The sequence below is a fragment of the Mizuhopecten yessoensis genome, unplaced genomic scaffold (genome assembly GCF_002113885.1).
Source record: "Mizuhopecten yessoensis strain PY_sf001 unplaced genomic scaffold, ASM211388v2 scaffold5409, whole genome shotgun sequence".
NCBI lineage: Eukaryota > Metazoa > Mollusca > Bivalvia > Pectinida > Pectinidae > Mizuhopecten > Mizuhopecten yessoensis.
Genome location: NW_018406035.1, coordinates 100,550 through 122,903, shown reverse-complemented (window position 1 = coordinate 122,903; position 22,354 = coordinate 100,550). Strand labels below are relative to the sequence as shown.

The 22,354-nt window shown below is 35.8% G+C and overlaps 1 protein-coding gene across 2 annotated transcripts in view; it reads left to right on the top strand.

The window, feature by feature from the left end:
* The window catches only part of LOC110450639 (sodium- and chloride-dependent glycine transporter 2-like), a 44,885-nt gene extending 23,608 nt beyond the window's left edge, over positions 1-21,277 (top strand). The window contains exons 2-14 of one of the 2 annotated variants that reach the window (XM_021498258.1): positions 10,197-10,328; positions 10,857-11,086; positions 11,838-11,887; positions 13,566-13,698; positions 14,443-14,577; positions 14,827-14,930; positions 15,314-15,438; positions 16,308-16,423; positions 16,827-16,958; positions 18,487-18,586; positions 18,918-19,018; positions 20,275-20,442; positions 20,946-21,277. In XM_021498258.1, coding sequence (XP_021353933.1) covers positions 10,197-10,328; positions 10,857-11,086; positions 11,838-11,887; positions 13,566-13,698; positions 14,443-14,577; positions 14,827-14,930; positions 15,314-15,438; positions 16,308-16,423; positions 16,827-16,958; positions 18,487-18,586; positions 18,918-19,018; positions 20,275-20,442; positions 20,946-21,137 — 1,718 coding nt within the window. In that variant the 3' untranslated portion in view covers positions 21,138-21,277. Of the gene's footprint in view, positions 1-10,196; positions 10,329-10,856; positions 11,087-11,837; positions 11,888-13,565; positions 13,699-14,442; positions 14,578-14,826; positions 14,931-15,313; positions 15,439-16,307; positions 16,424-16,826; positions 16,959-18,486; positions 18,587-18,917; positions 19,019-20,274; positions 20,443-20,945 lie in introns of those variants that run through there. The other variant, XM_021498259.1, reaches the window with a different exon arrangement.
* The last annotated feature ends 1,077 nt before the right edge of the window (positions 21,278-22,354 follow it).

Genomic DNA, 22,354 nt, shown 5'->3' with positions numbered 1-22,354 from the left:
GATTCAGTTACAGTTATCTGTACTCGAAATCATATGCGGTAATATTATTCTTTAGAGCAAATTTGCGTGACAAACGTTTTAAGACATGCTTGCTCATTCAAGTGTGTACTCTTCAGATTATCTTTACACCTCGCATGTGAAGGCGCGTTCTATCTCAGAAAGTTGATATTTCATAACTTTGTAATCTGGCTTTCAGATATTTTATGGTATTGGCGACATCTCTTTTTCAGTATTTAAATAAGAGTACAAAATCAACACTAACATATAATCCCTGAACACTGTTTTTATTACAAAACTTTCCAATTTTGGTCGCATCTATACAAATGCAGATAGTCTAGAGGTCTAAGCCAGGGAAACATGGGGCTCCCAAAAGGGGTGAGTAAGTGTCCGACTTTTCGGTTAAGGATTTTGGAAACCGGTTCTTAGTCTTTCGCCCGAGAAACCGGTTAACCGACTAACCGTTGACAACCCTACATAATAGATCAACATACCAAATCTATAACATCGGTTAATATCTAAATGTCGAACAATCAGGACCCGACCTAACACGGACACATTGTCAAATAAACGTGAATTTTAAAAATTTGGGTAATTAGCACAGCATACATGCCGAGGAAGAAAGAAAAATACGACTCTGCGTTTTAAGTACATCTTTGTGAAACAATGACGGCGTAATTTTTAATTCATGTAAAATATATATGTATTTTTGAAAAAATCAACGCAGATCGCAGTAGTGTTCGTAGTTAACACTGCACACTTTTACATAGGGATATTGGCCAATGCATACATTTCGACTAATCAGAAGCCAGTCTGCAGCAGCCGTTTTGCGGAAGATGTTGGCATTTTTCCCCATCTTCAAGAACACGATTAAAATGTTAAACAACTTTTATTATGGTCCAAAAATCAGAACAGAAATGATCATAGCCTGAAATGACTCGGCAAATGATAGTCCATGATTTAGATGTGTTCGGAAACTTAATATCGAAAATCATCAGTGACTACATGTATAATGTAAAAGAGTGGATTAATTAGGTTGTCTTACAAGCGTCAGCTGCAGGGAATTTCCCTTAAGCTTAGCGATAGAGCATCGGGCTGGAAAGCCAAGGATCGCGGGTTCGAGCCACAGCGACGGCACTACCTTTATCTTTTTTTCTCGTCCTAATACAAATTGGTGCCGTTGACCCTCCCCGTTCATTGTAGGAGAACCCTTGGCGGGGAGTCAACTAACCTGGGTTGGTGTTTGAAAAAAGGGGCGAATAGTGTTGGTTTGGTTTGGTTTAGTATTGTTTAACATACTATCAACAGCTATGGTCTTTTAAGGACGCCCCCCCCCCCGTTTGCAAGATGCATGTACAGTATGTAGTGTATGCGTGTAAAAGAGTTGATTACTTAGGTTGCCTTACAAGCTTCAGCTTTGGAAATTTCCCTTTACATTTCTCATTTTGAGGCAGACCTACCGCGGAGCCAGAGACGGACACTAAAAGTAGTAAAATCAGGGAACATCTCAAAAATTATTTTTCATTTCATCTGTACACAGGAGTTCTGTCCGCTCCCTGCGACAAAACACTAGAAAATGATCTTTTAGTGCTCCTTACCTGCAGTAACACCCCCTAATTTTCATTATATGTACAACTGATGAACTTCTCTTGGCTGATCTCACCTTACTGTGTTTTCTTTTCAGAAAATATATATTTTTTAATTTTGGTTTATACTGAAAACAAAGACTCGGTGCATGCTAGAGTTGATCGCAGTAATAAAGAAATTCGAAAGTTAACTCCCTGAAATGATCCCTAGAACAGCCTTCTAAGAATAGCATAAAAGGATTATATGATTATCACCCCCCCCCCTCCCCTATTTAAATATTTTGGTTGTGGTGCATGGAGAAAAATTCCATGAAAGCTGTCGATTTAAAACTAAGTCGAAAATAGCAGAAAACTGAATAAATTTCTACTTTTCTTCTGTTGTTATTTTTCAGGAGAATAAACAAGAACATATGTCAATACAGAAAACCACTCCTTTTACGCTATCATGTTACTGTTGCGAAGGAACATTCATAAACGTTACTCTGTCACTAAGGGATACTAATAAACAAAAATACAAAGGAATGAAGTGACGGAAATGTGTGGAACAAGTACCTTCAGCTTAACGCTATTATAAAAAAGACACCGTGTAAGCGTTAAACATTTCTTTCTTAATATGGAAATATCGTGTCCTAAGAAGTTTGTTGATGGTAAATTTAATCTACAAATGTGATCCCTGTCACTTTGGTAAAACGCAAACTTCTTCCAGCTGATTGTTTTAGCTCGGAGAATTTCTTTTAACTCAATCGGCGTCAGAAAAATACAACAGACGTGCCGAATGAGATCGTTAACGGAGATATTTAAATATCAATTACCACGGTCACATACAACTGTACCTGTCGCATTGAGCCACGAAAAAGACTAAAACGACTGTCGTTATCGGTTACATCTGTTCGCTTACCTGTAGTCACTCACATGTGCGTCGACACACTCTGACATATCCTATACGCTACGTTCCATAAACAAAAAAATAAATGTCCCCTGTATTTGCATGTCTTGGTCTCTGTCTCCACGCTCCGTGCTAGGTCTACCCCAAAATGAGAAAGGTCTACTACAATTACCTGTAACTGCAGTTCACCTCTGTTACTATGATACTTGTATCCCTCTGTACAACCAGGCATGCTTATACATTAAATCTGTGTATGTTACATATCTTTGTATACCATTGTAAGTCAAAGGTGTTGAGATAAAATAAAACAAGAGACGCAGAGAGCCTGTATCGCTCACATGGATAATAAAAGCAACCATGGGAAATTATTCTTATTACAAACCATCCCTCCGATGGTACAGAGGAAGAAGTATTTTAAAGAATTAAACCTCAAATTCCCCCATTGCGCCCACAACTCTGCGCCTAAAGTGGCCACATCCATCATCTATACAAAATTAAGACCCCTTTGCCTAAGGATACTTCAGGCCAAATTCGGATAAAATCCCTCAAATTGTACATTAAGAGAAGGATTTTAAAGATTAAAATCACAATTTTCCTTTTGAGCCCTGCCCCTCTGCACCCAAAGGGGCCATACCTACCGTTTATACAAAATCAAGTCCTGTTTGCCTAAGGATGCTCCAGACCAAATAAGGATACGGAGGAAGCAAGGTTTAATGATTTTACCTCATACCCATCGTTTATACAAAATTGAGTTATGGCATTTTAAAGGAAAAGTTGACGGACGGACGGACGGACGACGGACGCTGCAGTATGGCATACGCTCACAAGGGTCCTTCGGACCGGGTGAGCCAAAAATTGAAGTTCCAACAAGTGTGAAGTGTGTGCAGTAGTAAACAAGTCTAAATATACCACAATCCCCCAAAAACAATTTCAGTGTTCGTACTCATGACATTGGGCAATATGCCTACTCCTAACACGATTTCTCACCCGGGTAAGAAATCGTGCAGAGGTGAGAAGTCATGTTGCGAACTCAGCAATTTTAGCACGATTTCTCACCTGGGTGAAAAATCGTGTCGGGGTGAGAAATCGTGCCGTAACAAACGCCCCTGCCGCGAATCTGAGGTTGATTGAAGAGTGCCTTAATGACCTACATCCTAATATTTGCTTGATCTACTTGGATGATCTTATCATATTCTCGGACACCTATAAGGAACATATACAGCGTTTGGAAAAGGTTCTTCATCGTCTTAGAGAGAGCGGGTTAAATGTGTGGCCAAAGAGCTGTAAATTCCTACAGGTCAATGTTATTTATCTTGGCCATCTTGTATCGACTGAAGAATTTCACCAGATCCATTCAAGCTAGAAAAAGTACAGAACTGGCCCAGATCAGGTTTTGCGGGATATTACCGTAAATTTATTCAAGACTTTTCGAAGATAGCCAAGCTCTTAAACGATTTCCTCCCTGCATCCCAGCATGTGTCAAGAAGAGCAGAGGAAGGAAATAGACCACAGAAAGAACACCATGGCACTAGGGGATGGAGCAAGAAGAAGCTTTCTCGGAAGCTGAAGGAACTACTGGCATCGCCACCCATCCTATTATATGGACAGCACAACATTTGAGCTCAACGACTACCTCTGTGGCCAGAAGTTCAAAGTATATACCAACAACAAGCCATTCATCTATGTTTTGATTTCTGCAAAACTGGATACTACTGGCCATAGATAGGTGTCAGCATTGGCTGCATTTGACTTCGGGATTTTGTATAGACCAGGAAAATCTAACATTGATGCAGATGTTCTGTCAAGAATTCCAGTATCCGCTGAAGATGACGAAGAGCATAAACCATTCAGCATGTTACTGTAGAAGCCATCCATGTTGTTTGTCAAACTGTCGCGACTCAGCCATATGTACAGAGCCTATGTTTGTCATCCTCAGTCGTAGATGACCTGTTTCACCTTGGAGTGAGTCAGCTAGAAGATATGACCCCTAGGGATTGGCGGCAGGCACAGTGCAATGATCCAGTATTACGACCATGGATGGATAGTATCCCCAACCAAAGACAACCGAGACGTAGACAGCTACATATGACCAGGGTACACACACAGCTGTTCAAGGTATCTGGGAGTTTGATGATGCGGCGTGGAGTACAGTTTAGGAAGATCATTACAGATATTAATTCCAAGTTTCAAATTGTATTACCGTCATTTCTCATTGAAATGGCTCTCAGAGGACTACACAATGATTTGTTTCGCTCCTGCAGGATAAGTTTTATTGGCCATGCATTACAAGAGATGCGAAGGAGTGGTTGAAGAAGTGTCAGCGTTGTATCAGGGCGAGGTCATCAACAAATGTGCGAGCACCATTCGTGAGTATAGAGACATCCCATCCATTGTAGCTCGTCTGCAAAGACTATATCACTCTAGAGACATCCAGAGGTGGATACCAGGATTACCTTGTGATCACAGATCATTTTACGAGATACGCCCAAGCCATTCCAACACGCAACCAGACAGCCAAAACAACCGCTGAAGCTCTATTCAACAATTGCTTTGTTCGCTACGGCATGCCAAAAAGACTTCATCCGGACCAGGGTGCCAACTTTGAAACCAAATTACATCAGAGCTTTGTCAGCTAACAGGGATGACTAAGTCGAGGACTACTCCTTATTGTCCTATTGGTAATGGCATGACTGAACGATTCAACATCACTCTGATTAACATGCTAAAGACCTGACAAGGTCCATTTGAAGAGCTATGTGGCACCACTAGTTCACGCGTATAACTGTACCAGATATGAGTCAACCAACACATCACCATTTTCCCTCATGTTTGGTAGGAAGCCACGCCTGCCTTTGGTAATCTCCTTTGGAATAGAAAAGCTGATTTGTGAGCCCATGTCTCTCACTGACTATGCAAAGGGACTCCGGGAACGTCCCACATACATCTATGATCTAGCTACTAAATTTTCAACAAGTGCAAAGAGGAGGCAGAAGGCATCATATGACCTCAGAGTCCGAGGAGCGTCACTTAACATTGGAGACAGAGTTGTAGTGAAAGCTTAAGCTTTTGACGGCAAGCATACATTATATAATGCTTGGGAGAGTGAGGTGTACATCGTAATGGCACAACCCAGTCCGGGTATACCAGTATTCAGGCTAGAGTCTGAGTCAGGACAGGGTCGGAGTTTAACACTTAATCGGAACAACTTGCTTCCAATAAGAGCTTTGCCATTTTGATGTACTGAGGCAGTGGAAAAGCTAGAATCCACTGTCCCAGTGGAGAAGCCTGCTGACCATCAAAAGACATTCACTGGACCTACATCAGAGATTGCCAACACTGTTTCAGACAGTGATAGTTGTGATGAAGAACAGTCATACATATGTGTAGACCGCCAGTATGGACCACGGGATTCCGAAACCAATAGGATTTTGAACAACCATGTGGAAGACTTCACCACACAGGAACCGGTTGACGGTCTTGATACTTCTGTGGTGGTCGCTGATTCGCCTGGTTACGATCAGCTCTCAACGGAGGGGAGATATCAGTGGAAGATTCCAGCGAAAGCGGTGAGGAAGGAACGGATGACACAGCCAGTGATGTCAGACAAGAAAGGGACGTCTGGCAAAATACTTGCAATACTCAGGCAAGAAGTTATTAAGGAGACAGAACCGCCACCAGGATTGCCTGTTCCTGTGCCGAGGCGGAGTGGGAGAGAACGTCGCCCTCCTGACTGGATGACTAAGGGAGAATTTGTTCTTTTTCATCAACACCAGTATGTTGACCATGATTTAATCATCGCCAAGGCAGAAATAGTGGGAACTCTTGTAAATCAAGGTGTATTCTCTTAACTTTCAGCTGCAATGTGTCATTCTTCTTTCAGTTTTTAAGTAGTTACATTTCATAAATATAATTTGTCTACATATTATCTACAGGTTAACATGTTGGCAGCAAGTTCCTTTGACGGGGACGTCATTTTCAAAGTGAGGGGAGAATGTAACTGGGATAATATTTGCAAGTATATGTTATTCTAACATTTAGATATGCATAGCGCTGTGCGTCTTAATATTCGTCCTGTATTGTCAATGTGGTGTCTATGTCCGTGTACCTGTACTGTCCGTGTCACGTGATGTATGCTATCTGTGGTATGGATATACCTGGCAGGTGTAAGGTAAGAGTGTGTATGCAAGTGCCTCGTTTTGGTTTTATATGGTCAGTGACTTTGTGTAAGTTTGGCGCGTAAGTCATTCATCATGGACTTTGGCAGCGGACATGTTCACTGTGGACAGAGCTAGACAAGTAGTACGGGGAATTTCAATAATAGTTGTTACCACGCTAGTCCATAGTATGTCGTATTGACGACTATCTCGAATATTAATCTTTAGATCCTTGAACCATTTTTTGGGATAGGTACATAGATTACGTACTTCACGTATTTCGTGTAAAATTCTGTATTGGACACGTATATATGATTTGTTAAGTATTGAATAAATGTAATGTATTTTGGATACATTTCATTATAAAATAAATGATAACCTATGTTTTCAGCTTTCATGTAATTAAGACAAATGTAAAGCATTTGTATTTTCAATAAATGTTGTAACACTTTTTAACTAGATTTTAATTAGTTTATATTGTTTCCTTGTAGGGTCTTGAATGTCTTGAATGTCCTGAATATATTGTATGTAAATATTTTCAAGGAATTATGACTTGAAAGATACGCAATACATTTCCATGAAGAACGAAACCGTGTTTGTTGCACATATGTTGTAAAGCGCTTTAGAGTGTTTTTACAAAGTATATAGGGCGCTATATAAATGTTGTATATTAAATATTATTATTATTATTATTGGTAGTATTATGTTATATATTTAGGTATGCCATGTTTGTATGTATGCTTTGCTATGACGTATGTACACGAAATGTGTGTCTGGAGTGAGTAAATTTTTTTATTTTTTTTTTATAGCAAGTTACATAGTGGACAGTATCAGAGACTGGGACATACCTGGCCTAGGTTATATTTGGGAATATGATATTAACGACACAACAAATTATATTCATTAATTAAAGATTAATTAATATTTGGGAAAAGAATGTGCAGAAAAAAATAGAATATCCACGAATATTTATAGATATCTTTTCGATATTTTTTATCCACAAAACAACCCATACAAAAAGAATATCTGAAAGCAATTACAAATATTAGATTATCTTCTCATAACTTAAAATTAGAAAAAGGGCGATATCATAACATTGAGCAGAATCGTCGGGAGTGTAATTTATGTAATTTTTCATTTGCGAGCAAAATTTTGGAAAACTCATTACATTAAAAACACAAGCACGTTTAATTTGAAAGAACCTCTGAGTATAAAAAATACAATAGAGGTAACGAACTTCAATTATTATGAATAGACATAGTTGCACTCTCCAAACATATGATATTGTTTTAATTTGTAATTGTGTTGTGAGTGTGTGTATTGTTATGTAATTTATTTTGGATGTTCACTGTAAATAGCACACATGTGTAACACATATATATATATATATACATACATACACACACACACACACACACACACACACGCCCTCAGACCCCACCCTCCTTGATTTCTGACAACAGACACCTATACCCTCTGGAGTACACATCCCTCAATGTGTGCCAGCAAGCTGTAATTTCTCAAATACAAATGTACCAGGATTATGACAGGTAAGATTTACCTGTAGAAAAGTCAGTATAGATACCTACATTTTATAATTGATAAAGAAAACCTATATTCTTATTAATTCCAAAGGTGCATATCATGAATGAAAAATAAGTACATATTATTTTTCTTATTCACAATAATTACATACATGCACGAGCCTGCCTTTTAAACTGAAAAACAATGTACATTATCTTTCTTATCAATATACAATGTAGACTAAAACAAGAATCAACTATGTTTTTATAATAAAATAAAATATGTATAACAACAAACTGTTTACATTTTGTATCTTTGAATGAAATTTAATGAATATGCCTATAAGACAAGGTATTACATGTAAAAAATTCCAACATCCGATGCACACATTTGCATGTAATGATAATTAAACAAGTTGTTCGCTCTCCAAATTCCTACGAAAAATCTAGAAGGTATGGAAGTTTTTAAGATGATAGAAAAATTGTCATAAAAGTATTAGACCCATTACACAAGAGTCTGAAATTCTTTCAGTTTTATTTCTATATTATTAGGGTTATTTATTATTGCTTTTCGCGTTAAAAAAACGAAACCAGTTTACTCACTGTCAATATTAATTGATCTTCTGAAATACTTCTGACCATAACTTTGTATCATCTGTGTGTCGCGTTGATCTGTTAGCATACGTCAGGTCTTTGTGATGGAAATATTACCAATATTTGATCGACATTAATCTTTATAAACCACGAGACATTTCTGTGATTGTATCACACTCAATCCATTATCCTCCTTATATGCCTCTTCGTAGCCTACAGTTTACTGACGTTTCGTCTTATGCATTGTGGGTAAATTCGTTTCGTTTTAGATATTTGATATGCTTCCGCTTTTTATGTAAACCCGTTCTTGTCAACACAAACGAATCACCATTTGTAAGCGTCATCCGTATAACTTGCGTACCGTTTGCGTAGCACTTGTGTACCACTACTATGGCAAGCCAAGTTGTCATTTATTCATTATAAGATATCTTATAAAATATATAAGATATCTTATAAAATATATAAGATATCTTATATAATTTGGTTAAGCACAGGATCAACATTGCTCCATGAATAAATGACAACTTGGCTTGCCATACACTACCGTACCGCTTGCGTCCAAGGTGGAACATCGAGCATGTACGGGTCTGTATATATATGAGCTATGCAGATCGCGATATTTTTATATAGCTTACCTCACTAACGGGAATGATCCTGTTTTATGCTATTAATTACGTCAGGTTCATGTAATTTAAGAGGGTCTAATTATCTCGGAAGGCGCAACCAAACGAAACGATAAGTCAATGTATAATGTGTCGAGGAGAAAGCATGAGCGTATTTCTTGGCATCGTTGTGCATGTAGGACGTGGCAACGTCCCCTTCTTGACCATCAACAATGCTATTCTCTGAATGAAATTTCTCTGACAACAACACACAGTGCTAATATTTAATCTTTCAATCTTACATTACTTTTCACTGCCTTATCTAAACTGATGTCACTATAAAGCCAAAAACGTAACATCACGCCCTCCTATCAAAAACATACAAGTGTACACTTTGAGTTTAACATTGGAGCAAAACTATTTAATAACTTTGAAAGTCATTCATTGTACCTTTTCATTTCAGAAAAGCCTATGCTATCTGAAATATGCGTAGGGTAACATAACTTGTAGAAGAAGAAAAAAGGTTATGGACAACAACAAAACAGGAAAATCATAGGAATAAAACACCAATTACCAATATTGAATAGCGTTCAGAATTATTAAATGATTAAACACAAGTCTATCTCTTATAAAAGATGAATTGAAGGATGAATCGCATATGGTCCGTTGACGATCGTAGGTGCGAAAAGCCAAATTCAAAACCAAATATGCAATTATTTTTGAAACCATAATACAACCAATCCGAAATTGGTACTAGTTTGTTTATGTAGAAGCATAGCTAATAATCTTACACGTTGTTTTTCAAGAGAACTGTTTCAGTTCAGGTGTAGATAACTTGGCCTTCTTGTCCACAGGGGCATTCCTCATTGCATATGCTCTATTGATGCTGCTGTGTGGGGCTCCGTTGTATTTCATAGAGATAGCCATGTCTCAGTACTCTGGTAAGGGACCTTGGAGGATTTGGGACATCTGTCCCTTGTTTAGAGGTAAGTGTTTTAGAAGGACATCGTATAATGAAATGAAAACATAATTCATATACACTGAGACATACAGAGCATTAACTATTAAGGGGACCAGTACATACTGTCCCATTACATTTCAGAGGAAGCGCAGCTCGCTAGATTGCCTCAAAATTAACTTTTTAAAACTGAAGTATACTGCTTATATACAGCGTATCACACGAATATTGTACATGTACGTGTATGAAGATCTACAGATGAATAACATTTAATTTATATAAAGAAATAACTCGAATCTAATATTTTCATCAGTATGTGTATCCGTTTTAGTAGGTTTTGTAGCATCGGGCAATTTAAACCAAGACCGGAAGAAAAAAACTATTTATCGTATGAGAAGTGTCCCCTTTTTGCGTTAATTTCACATTCAATTCGCTTTATCATTATACAAGAAAAGCAGCACATCTAAACCCATTTAATCAGTTATAGTATAGACTTATATTGTCTTTGTGGTTACTCTCACGTACTCTGCTGTTATAACGTATTTGTATTGCTAAGGGTTTGGTTTGGCTGTGCTGGTCATTAATATGGTCAGTCTGGTGTACGACACGACATTGAGGTCCTGGATTATTGAGTACCTGGTCAATTCCTTTAAGTCGGAGCTTCCCTGGACAAGCTGCAACAACAGCTGGAATACAGACAAGTGCAGAACAGGATTTCATCGTAGTGTCTCCTATCTTAATAGTTCAACATACAATACAACCACTGACCGTTCTCTAGTATACAACGTAAGCTTACTTGGTAGAAACAATCAATTGATACTGGCATGTTTGTTTCACTGCGTAATAACACTGTCATACATTATTTTGTTATGTTACATTTAATATCTGCTAATTTGACGACACAAAGCAGAGTTCAGTTAAGTCACAAGTCAAAGGCAATATTGTTATATTGAATATCGTAAATAAAAAAAACGACTCTCAAACTGGTATCGATATCATTTTTACGTATGATACTCGTTTGTACTCGTTTTATAAGATTCGTATTTAAAAGGAACAAGTTTTAGCTCCTCTATTTATTATCAATGCATTCGTTGAGACAGTTCTCCTATTCACAGAAATGACAGTAACGGTATATTCCTTTTATGCTTTTTTAAGATATAAAATGTATTTTTTCATATCGGAAATAACTGTTCTTACTCTATCTATAATTACAATAGATAAATACACAAATTAATTAATAATCATTAAGAGAAGTTGGCTACTTAGCAACATCAGAGCGATACTCGTTATACTTCACATTAAATAATTTTGTCCTAAGTATGTCTAACTGGAAATATATTTATAGATGTATATTTTAACAACATAACGTTATATTTTGTTGTTATGTACGCGAAATGATTGCGTATGCATTGTGATTTAACAAGTGCGAATAGTCAGCTTAAACTAAGTCATGGTTTGTCAGTCATCATACATTGTATAATAGCATTGCCATTAAAGTAGATGAAGTCACACTTATATTATATACCACTGGTTACAGGTCACATCAGGAGTGCCACAATCCGTGTCGTCCATAGAGGAATTCTGGATGTGAGTACATTTCTTATTTATGTTTTAAAATATGTATACATCTCATAATTGGTATATATTTACGGGTCAGAAATCGAAGACAGCAAAAGCATCTGACAGCAAATAAGATAAGCAAAAGCTAGCAAGTCATTTGTGGAAACATTATGTGTCTACATAACGCTGTCTGTATCAAGGATAATAATCAAAATAATCAGACAGTTCTCTACAAAGTAAGTCATTGAGTACACTTGTACCTATGTCATTCGTTCATGTTATATTCACCCATAGTCAGAGGGAAAACGTGTTTATTTGTTCCACACATATTACTTTCATTTTGATGCTGGAATAATTCTTGATAAAATTCATGTCATCAATAACTATTTTTAAGTACTTTCTTTTTGTACAAAGTATGAGATTAACGGACACTATCCTGTTCGTCAAGCTTTGCTCTGCAATGCATCTGTTGACAAATACTGTTTTTCTGTGACATCTACACATTTTAGAGTTTCTACATATTTTAATAGCAGTAGGCACCGATACAATATGTCGATGGTAGTTCATTGCTACTAAATATAGATTGCCTCTGTGTTTATACGGTTACTCTCTAGATAATAATTTATAGAATGTTCATAATTATGAGATATACCGAAAGTTACAATAGGGTCACTAGAAGTATCCTGCAGCCTACGCGTTGGAAAAGTTAATCTTATGAGTCGTTTATTTTTATCTACAGTTGATTTAAACAAAAACAGGTGATATGCACACAGGACACCAAATAATAAAAATAGGAAATGTAGCAATGATAGAAGTTTGTTTAAAAGTGAAAAAAAAACCTTCCTCCGATTAGTGAGATATGTTGGAATGGTTCTTTTTTTTATTAAGAATAACTGCCTACTCTTGCATCCTAAAATAGTTTAGGGGACGTTAGGTGATTTTGCTGAGCTCGACTTGAAGTCATGCTAATGTAGAAAGTTATAATGAAACAAGATGAAGCCTTCTCAACAAGTTGGAAGTGCGCCAATAAATGCCACTAAAGCATACCTTAAAGGATGTTGTAGTTTTCAATTAGGAATTGCAAGAAATATTTGTTGCTGTTGTCAAAATCTCCGCAGTAATTAACCATCAGGAGTGTCAAACTATGTTATTATGGCAGATCTTGTGATATTGTTATGAAAGAAATTTCATTTTACATAAACTTCCCTTCAGTGTTGAAACTTTTAAACTAAATTAAATGAAAATTGTTTCCGAAAATATCGTTTACATTACTATATATTTTGTTTTTCATTCTAATGAATATTTTACGAAAAAATCACTAAAATGAATAAGAAATTGTTATTTTGTTAAGAAATCAAGAAAAATACTTCAAATGCTGTCACATGATGTGGTGTTCCATTTTTGTATCCTTTCTCTACAGAATGAGCGCTACAAATACAATCACGTGCTGGTGATACCAAAGAAACAATGTAAAATGAAAGTTAAATACATATTTTTTTCACTAGGGTTTTCCATTACCTTGAAAGGAAATATCAATATTTTTTTCCTTAAAAAATGTTCCATTTTGAGTACCCCCATGATACGGATTCCATTGTCCTAACGTTTTCTATGAACTAAAAAAGATGGCTAGTTCATATTCATATTTAATATAGCACTTTAACTTCAAATATCGAATTATTCAGTAGAATTTTGTTTTTATTGCTAGGCACAAAGTCTTGCGCCGATCTAGTGGAATAGAAGACATAGGGGACGTAAACGGGACGTACATATTTTACTACGTCCTGGTCCGACTGGCTGTATTTCTCGCGTGTGTGAAAAGTGTCCAGTCTTTGGGGAAGGTAAACTGATCACGACACTTAGGCATTATATACGTGACCTTTCTTTAATACAGCAGTGTAACAACAGATTTAAGAGTACGCAATCGAAGTAAGTAAGACAAGATAAATGCTTTTATAGTTTTGCCATTTCGTTGTCGCCATTAAAAGGACTCAAATTATAATCATTAATTTGCGAAAGAGGGAAGGAGATATCGCGTAAACCATTCAAAATGTCTCATAAAATAATGCAGTAAAAAATATTTAGCCTTTAACTTCTCTGTGAACTTGCAGAAGATATAAGTGCCACCTACAGATTTTGTTTATTGTATAATATTTGTGTAAAACAATATGTCACAGGTCATATTTTGTCATTTTACGTACGAATGGTCGTAGAACAAAAATCCAAAATATGACGATAATGTATATAAGTTATATAATGTTTGAGGGTTTTGCATACTTCTCTTGATATTTTTTCAAGTTTAAATCATAGTGTTATCCTCGTTCGTATAAATTCTGCCCGTACTGGATTAAAACAATATATTTTCTATCTACGATGAATTATTTAATCCAAGTGTACATTAATGTTATATTTAAGTACAATAAGTAAATTTTATTAACATTTTACATAAACGATATCAACGCTGAGGTAGTTCTGTTATATTTATAAACCGGACATAAACCTGTTACAAAATATATATATATTAGTACACATTGACGTATGTATGGCGACTGTTCTTGACAGTAAACGTGTCAGACCTGTTGTAGATGATGTACGTTACAGCCCTACTGCCCGTCATTCTGGTCGTTGTAATCTGGGTTCGGGCCCTGGTCCTCCCGGGTGCAGTAGATGGCATGCTGTATTTTATCATTCCCGATTTCTCAAAACTTGCAAACATCCAGGTAGGACGTCACATAAATACTCATTATATTAAACAAACATTATTTATGCCCTTATGTTGTTATATCTTCGATGTGGAATAATTAATCAATCAAAGCATTCAATTGAACAATTTCATATGCGAAAGTCATAAACAATCTTAGTAAAAGGTAAGGCTTTATTGATCGATTTCCAACTTGTTGTTAAGCTAAATCATATTGACTGAGGTAAATGAAATTGTTTTCCTGTTGTAAATACTCGCCTTATCACAGGTATGGATAGAGGCAGCTTTTATGACGTTTTACACCCTCGGGCCGGGCTGGGGAGGACTTATGATGATGGGTTGTCACAATCATTTCCAAACCAATTGCTTGAGGTATTTATCCTATTATTGGAGACAGCATATACACGTTTATTAGAGCTTATTTCATGTGGTGATGAATGGAGTTGGACTCGATACAAAAGTTATAAGATTTGATGCCTCCTATGTTAAATTTGGCACAAGACAGACGTTATTCACCACCTTCGTCTAACGCTATAATCAATCCTTACATTTCAATTTAGCCCATGTATTAAAACCTAGCCAAATAAAAAATAAAAAAATGAAAATCAACAAAATCAAATTTGAGTCGAAATTAAAACATACTTTGAAATAAATAATACTGTGGTGTATACTATTCATAATTCATTTTAAGAATATACTTTTCCTGTATTGATAGTAACAATCCATTGAAGATGTATTTCTTTCTGTTCCAACAGGGCAGCTGTGGCAACAACGATTGCAACTTTACTGTACGGCCTACTCAATGGTCTGGTCGTCTTCTCCGTGCTAGGCGTCATGGCGAGGGAAGCCGACGTACCCATCACCAGTGCTATTACTTCCGGTCAGTATCTATCACAATAAACACCAACTTTTGATAGCAAGTATTTAATGGATATCGTACCTTAATATTGCCATGGTTGTCCGGATACCGAGATCCAAGAAGGTAACCATCTGCTGTTTCTGATTGGCTAAAACATAGATTATGATCTAATTATTCAAATAGCCACCATGACTTTTGATTGTCACCTTCATAAGACAAATGACCAATGAAGCGTATGCGTACAAAGGTGTAAAATGTGTACGAGTTGTCCATAAAATCGATTTCGGCTACGCTGGAAACGTATGTACAATAGTTGTTATATATGTATCGAGACGAGGGGGCTTTAAGACTCTCGCACATCTATGATCAAGTGTTAACAAAGCGTTGCTGAATTAAGTCATTTCGGTACATATATAACAACTATTGTACATACGTTTCCAGCGTAGCCGAAATCGTCATCAATTGTATGGACAACTCGTACACATTTTACACCTTTGTGTGCATACGCTTCAATGGTCATTTGTCTGATGAAGGTGACAGTGTACATACCGTACTAGTCATCGAAACGTCACATAGAAAAATGTTGTTGGTTGTGTAAAAAGAACTTCTCATAATCCATACTTATTAACCTGAAAAAATGTTTAGAAATATCCTTTATATATAGTTTGCTACCACATTGTCGTGATATTACAAAACATACTCCTCAAACTGGGCATGATGTGATATTCATGCCTTCTACATTAAATTTAATATGTAATGTTACCTATTTTTTGTATTTAATATCTTTTCGAAAAATTCTAAGTCTTGGTTGGTGATCTCGCAAAATGCATTGATGACATACATGTATAAGAGGACAATTAATATTAATTTAAACATGTTTAATATTACAGGTGGATTTTCGATCGGTTTCATTGCTTACCCAAAGGCGCTGAGTTATTTCCCCGTGCCTCAAGTCTGGTGTGTCTTGTTCTTTATCTCACTTCTTCTTCCTGGCATTGATGCAATGGTGAGTCTTTGAAAATATCCATGTGTATATAAAATCTAAAAGAAGATGTTATGGAAAGCTATACAAGTTGTGACCATGAATACAAATGTGTATATATTTATCGTCATATCAAATATTCTTTCAATAAGTATTTTTTATTGCATAGCAAATTTTAATTTGCCTCGAATAAATATGCACGTCATTCGAAGTCAAAATATGTCTAATTCAGATGTCAAAAATCGCGATGGTTGATCAAAAATCAACTCATAAGTATTGAATGTAGTTAAAGTAATAGTTTGAAACATGTAGATTGAATATATTAATCAAAGTCAATGACATATCCTTGAACATTTCCTTATATATTCACACGAAGTTGATGATGGTTAAATTACAATTTAAGCATCAAATTATGCATCTGTTGCAGGCAGTTGAAACTGAACCGGTCATGCAGATATTCGAGGAAAACTTTCCACGGATACTGCACAACAAACGACCATGGCTGCTCGGAGGATTCAGCATTCTGGCCCTTGCACTCAGCATTCCCTTCACTACGAGGGTATATTTAATAGTTGCATTCTTTAATTTCCAGAAGAAACTAGTCTGTTGTCGTAATGAATCATATCAGCCTTCGATTGTTCTTATCTCTCCTACTGACGTTTGTTTTCATACAAGATGTATGTGCCATTTTAAACACATATGTTGAGCCTGTTGTGAAAATGATTGTATTTGATTGGTTATCATTTGAGTCCTAGTGACGACAATAAAATAGGCCCAGCAGATTTTACAAAGGGGCACATTTAGTCTTTTAATATATTTTTGTTACCATCTGAATTATTTGTTATTTGAAACTGAAGTATGGAAAGTGAAAATGATGCAAATATATAGTAACCTTATGCAGGGTATAACTTTGGTATCTGTATGCTGGACTTTATATGTAGCACCTTAGCATATAACTTGATTCATGTATTGCGCTTAATGTAAAGAAACACTATTATGTGTTGCTCCAAGGTTAATCATGTGTTACGACGGCGAAGCTCGAATGTAACTTGATTAATAGATGAGAACTAAAGGATCGTGATGAGAGGGCTCATAGACTATCGCACATATATGACTTAGTATTAAACAAAGCGTAGCTGAATCGAGTAATTTCGGTACATATATCAAATGCATTATGCATACGCTTACAGCGTAGCCGTATCGACATCAAGTACACCTTTGTGTGCATTCACTTCACTGGTCATTTGTCTGATGAAGGTGGCAGTGTACACTCTGTGCTAGTCATCAAAACGTCACAAAGAAACTGTTATTGGTTGTGTAAAAAGACCTTTTCATAATAAAGAATCGTGTTTTCGTACAGTAAGGGCATTACATCTTTTATTTTGCCAAACAAGCAATCAATCATTCAATTATAAACAATAATCTAATAGTTGTTATGGTCAGGTTGACGCGCCATTGTTGTGGTCTGCTTCCGTTATTCGGAATTAGGATGTGATTGCTTTTTAGCGTCTTTTAACCCATCATACCATACCCTCTTCGACGTTATATATATCACATAGTCCATATCATCTATTCGTTATCTCTTTTATTATTTTAACCCCCTTTTTATTTTAATTGTCTTCACATACAATGCGAATGCTTTTAAAAATGAACATTTGTATCTGATTTTATCTTCGCTACTCACATGTTTGTTTAAAAAAAAAAAAAAAAAAAAAAAATCACCATTGCACTAAATGACCACCGCCGTCGATGGGCCGTTAAACAATCAAGCTTGTTAGCGAGTTTTCTAGAGAGTCTCCCATTAAGGGAAATATGATCGGGAAACTTGAGCTTGTGAAAGCGACATGGTGTTTCATTGCCCCGCATGTGGCCAGTATCATCCAATCAGACACGCTGTTATAAAGATGAGGTATACTAATAGTCTTTGAAGACCGGATTGTACATGAAACGTAAAAGATAAAATAGGCATTTGTTCTATGTAGACCAGGATACTGTATACATAAACCACTATTCAGAATAGAAAGTTCTTTTGTGTAGGCCGGAGTATACATAAACCACTCTTCAGAATAGAAAGTTATTTTTTGTAGGCCGGAGTATACATGTTTCAACTGGTGGATTGGTACTTGGCGACGTGGAGTATAATGTTGATTTGTATCGGGGAAACCATAGTATTTTTTTGGATATATGGTATGTAACTAAAAGGGGATCTACTAACATACAATTGGAATGTAACAGTGGTAAAAAAATCAATGCCTCTGCTTTACTTTTCTTGATCTTTAACTAAAGAGCTAAGGAAAAATTCCTTAAAGCCGAGTCGCTGACATAGATAGATAACGATTGGTGAATGCAAAACAATTAATATCTTCGTAAGGATTGTTACGCATTTGCATGCAATGTAGGCAAGGCATTTTGATGCCATATGCTTGCATGCATTCTATACAAAAGAAATATCAATTGCAGAAGAGCATGTTTATGATTCTGGTAGATTATAATGTACCAACAACGTTTTATATTGTAGGTGGAAACAGGATTGACAGAGACCTTCATCTTATGCTCGGCAGACATCTACCAGCACTGATCAGGATTAGCTGCGCCTTCATTATGCCAATATTTCTAATGGTATACGTTGTTGAAGCATTCTGCTGTTCCCAAAACTTAAATATAACTAACGTACATATATGTTACATGTACCTTACAAAGCTTCGGAGAACAGTTGTTATTGATAAATGTATAGGTAAAATTTCATAAAGCACTAAATTGCAATTAGATTTTTTTAATTTCTTTTTAGGTTCAAATTGTTTTATTCCCCCAGCATCTTTGGGAGGGATGCCAGGGTTAGGGTGCCCCGGAATCATTCCTCTTACATAATATGCAAAAGGCCTCTTTCTCTAAGTCTTCATTCTCTCTTTCTTTTTCATTCATTCTTTCATACTCAAATTCAAAATCATTCATTCTTTCATACGTATATTTCATTCATTACAATAACGATAATATTTATTTTGATTAAATTGATATATTAAATTACATCAACCATTCCTTCTTTATATATTCAAATATTGAACGTATTTTTATATTTATAAATTCATTTGCATGCCAAAAATTAAAAGATAAAACCGAATTCATGTACTTTGAATGATGTTGTTTTTCATTTATAATTTGGATTAGTTTAAGAAGGAATGTCTGGGGAAATAAAAAAGAGTACAAATACTAATGTACCTAGCAATTCAGACCTATATACATAAACACAAAAACATAAACAGTGTACAATTATGTGAAATTTAACTACAAATTATGTATTCATAAATACATCATACACACACTCGAAATGACGAATATATTACTTGAGTCATACATATATACCACACATAATTGTACACACATACACTCGTACCCATGCATACACACACATCCTCGCATGCCTGACAGCATATCGATATTGCAAACATTCTTTATATTAAGACATTAATATATGGATACATCCATCCTTTCTATTACAATAAATAATTATCTATTTACCATGTCATTTGGGTCTACACATACACATAAACCAATAAACATACTTATCAACATAACACATACACAAGACAGATATAATACATACATGTACGCCTGTTATTTACTGAAATACCAAAAATCAATTAGATTATGTTATAGTTGTATGTATTCCATCCATTTTTGGATTATTTATTTATTCATTAATGTCATTAATAGGAACGTATGATATTATAAAATATCACCTAATGAATAATAAATGTTTTTAGTTACTGATTTATCGGTGGCTTTCTTATTAATATGTCGTTGATACAAGAAGTCTGCGTGAACAGACAGACCATGTATGTAATGTGCTGCATTTGTAACGGTGTTTCTTTCGTCAGTTCCTACTTGTGGTGAGCATGTACACCTACCGCCCGCCTACCCTAGGGACCTACACATATCCAGGCTACGCCACAGCTATCGGCTGGTGCTTTTCCATGATATCAGTTGTACCAATATTTCTGTATGCAGGGAGAACACTCCTGAAAACCGACGGTCCCATGAAAAAGGTAATATGTATTTCAGTCAGTGATGATATCATTCTAAAATAAATGCAAAATATTTACGTAAAATATAAATATACTTTTTTTAAATTTATTTATTGATTTCTTTCTTTAGTTCTAGTGCTGGCATAGTACATTTTATATAATTTTCAGTTAAACTAATTAAAATGGGTTATAAAGTATGCAATTTATCTGCATTTTAAAGTCAGTACATTATATTTACAAGGGCTGATTAGGAATAAAACCCTGCTTTTTGGTTTCATAACAGGCAGGCATAATGATACGTTTTATGAATTCCATTATTTAAAAGAGTCAATTAACCCTGGTAATTTGTCTAGAATTATCTTGTATGCAATTCCTTTTTAAGTGGTTTTATTGTTTTATTGGGCTTTCACCGTTTGATATGGCACAGTTTAACACAATTTCGTTTAAAGCTCTGTACGAAATATTTTTAATAATATTTTATCAACTAAACAAACATCATCTATGTCCTTTTTTGTCCTTTATAGCGTCTCGCACTATGTACCAAGCCAACAGTACACTGGGGTCCAGCCTGCCCTGACCTCAACGTACCCTTCATACCGCAGGGCGAACGTTTATCCTTCCGAGAGCTCTTTTTGTTTAACCTCACCGGTAAAAGTGATGAAGAATGTAGGGATTTAAACATCACGGAGAAGCAAACTGAGATGATGGAATGTTAGACAACATTATCATGATCCACAGATTGTCATTATTCATACTGCATTATAAAATAAGTTATATGATTGTAATTATACGATTGTAGTATGAGGTAAATGAATGATATTGTAAATTGCTTGCACAATTACATTCTTTTATTTAAAGCAATACAATATTTGAAATTCAAATTAACTGAGTTTTGCTTTTCGATTTAGTTCCAACTGCTTATTACTATTTCAACATTTGTTTTGTGATTTTAATAGTAAGAAGTTACTTAAGTTGTTAGTTATTGCAGTTCAACAAGGATTTGTAGGAAACGTGACATGACACATTCTAGCGATCCTTTTGTGGCTCCATTAATTATGAATCAATATTCAAAATGGCCTCCGTGGAAGGTGTGTACACTTTTGCTGTTGTTTTTGTTTCCTTACTATGTAAGATACAACCGTTGATAGAAGCTGACAATTGCTACTGTACACGTTGTTCCTTCCAAGATATAGATCATTTCGTTTCCAACCTACATAATTGAAGAAAGTTAAATTTTGGACAAACTATTTGCTAATCATATTTTCCCCATGGAGGCCAGCCGGAAGATTTTCTTATCATTTATGTTTTATGTTAAAAGAAAACTTTGATCTATCTGAAATTTTTACTAAGTGAGATTGTGAAGTCTACCCTAGCCCTACAATGATTTATTATGGAAATATGAGATGTATAGTTGGTAAATTTAATGTTTGAAACACAGGTTTTATTTCTGTAAAAGGAGCGGTTTCTATCCAAGAAACCTAACCCAGGTTCGTTAATATTGGCAAATGAACACAGGCGCAAAGATATAAAATTCAATAAATTGTATTCAATACAACAAGTGTAAAGTAATAATAGTACAGTACACGATATCATATCTCACCCAGGCACGCACCCTATACAACGCCTTTCAGTTAAACTAGTGGCTGCGAGGCATACTCCTACACTGCTGGCTATAAGCATAGACGACGGATTTATATTGGAATTCTAACTACATGTTTATAGACTACTTCCTAACCCTAACGCTAAACGTTACAGCTGGTCCTACGTTATTACCCAACGAGTCCTAGAAAGAAAGAGAGAGAGGGTCAGGCAGTCTCACAAGGACTTTACCTCCGACTGATGAACTATACAAAACCACCGAGTTATATCGACCGAATACGGCAAACTGCACGTGCACAATTCCCGCTAAAGTTACTCGGAACACTTCCGATTA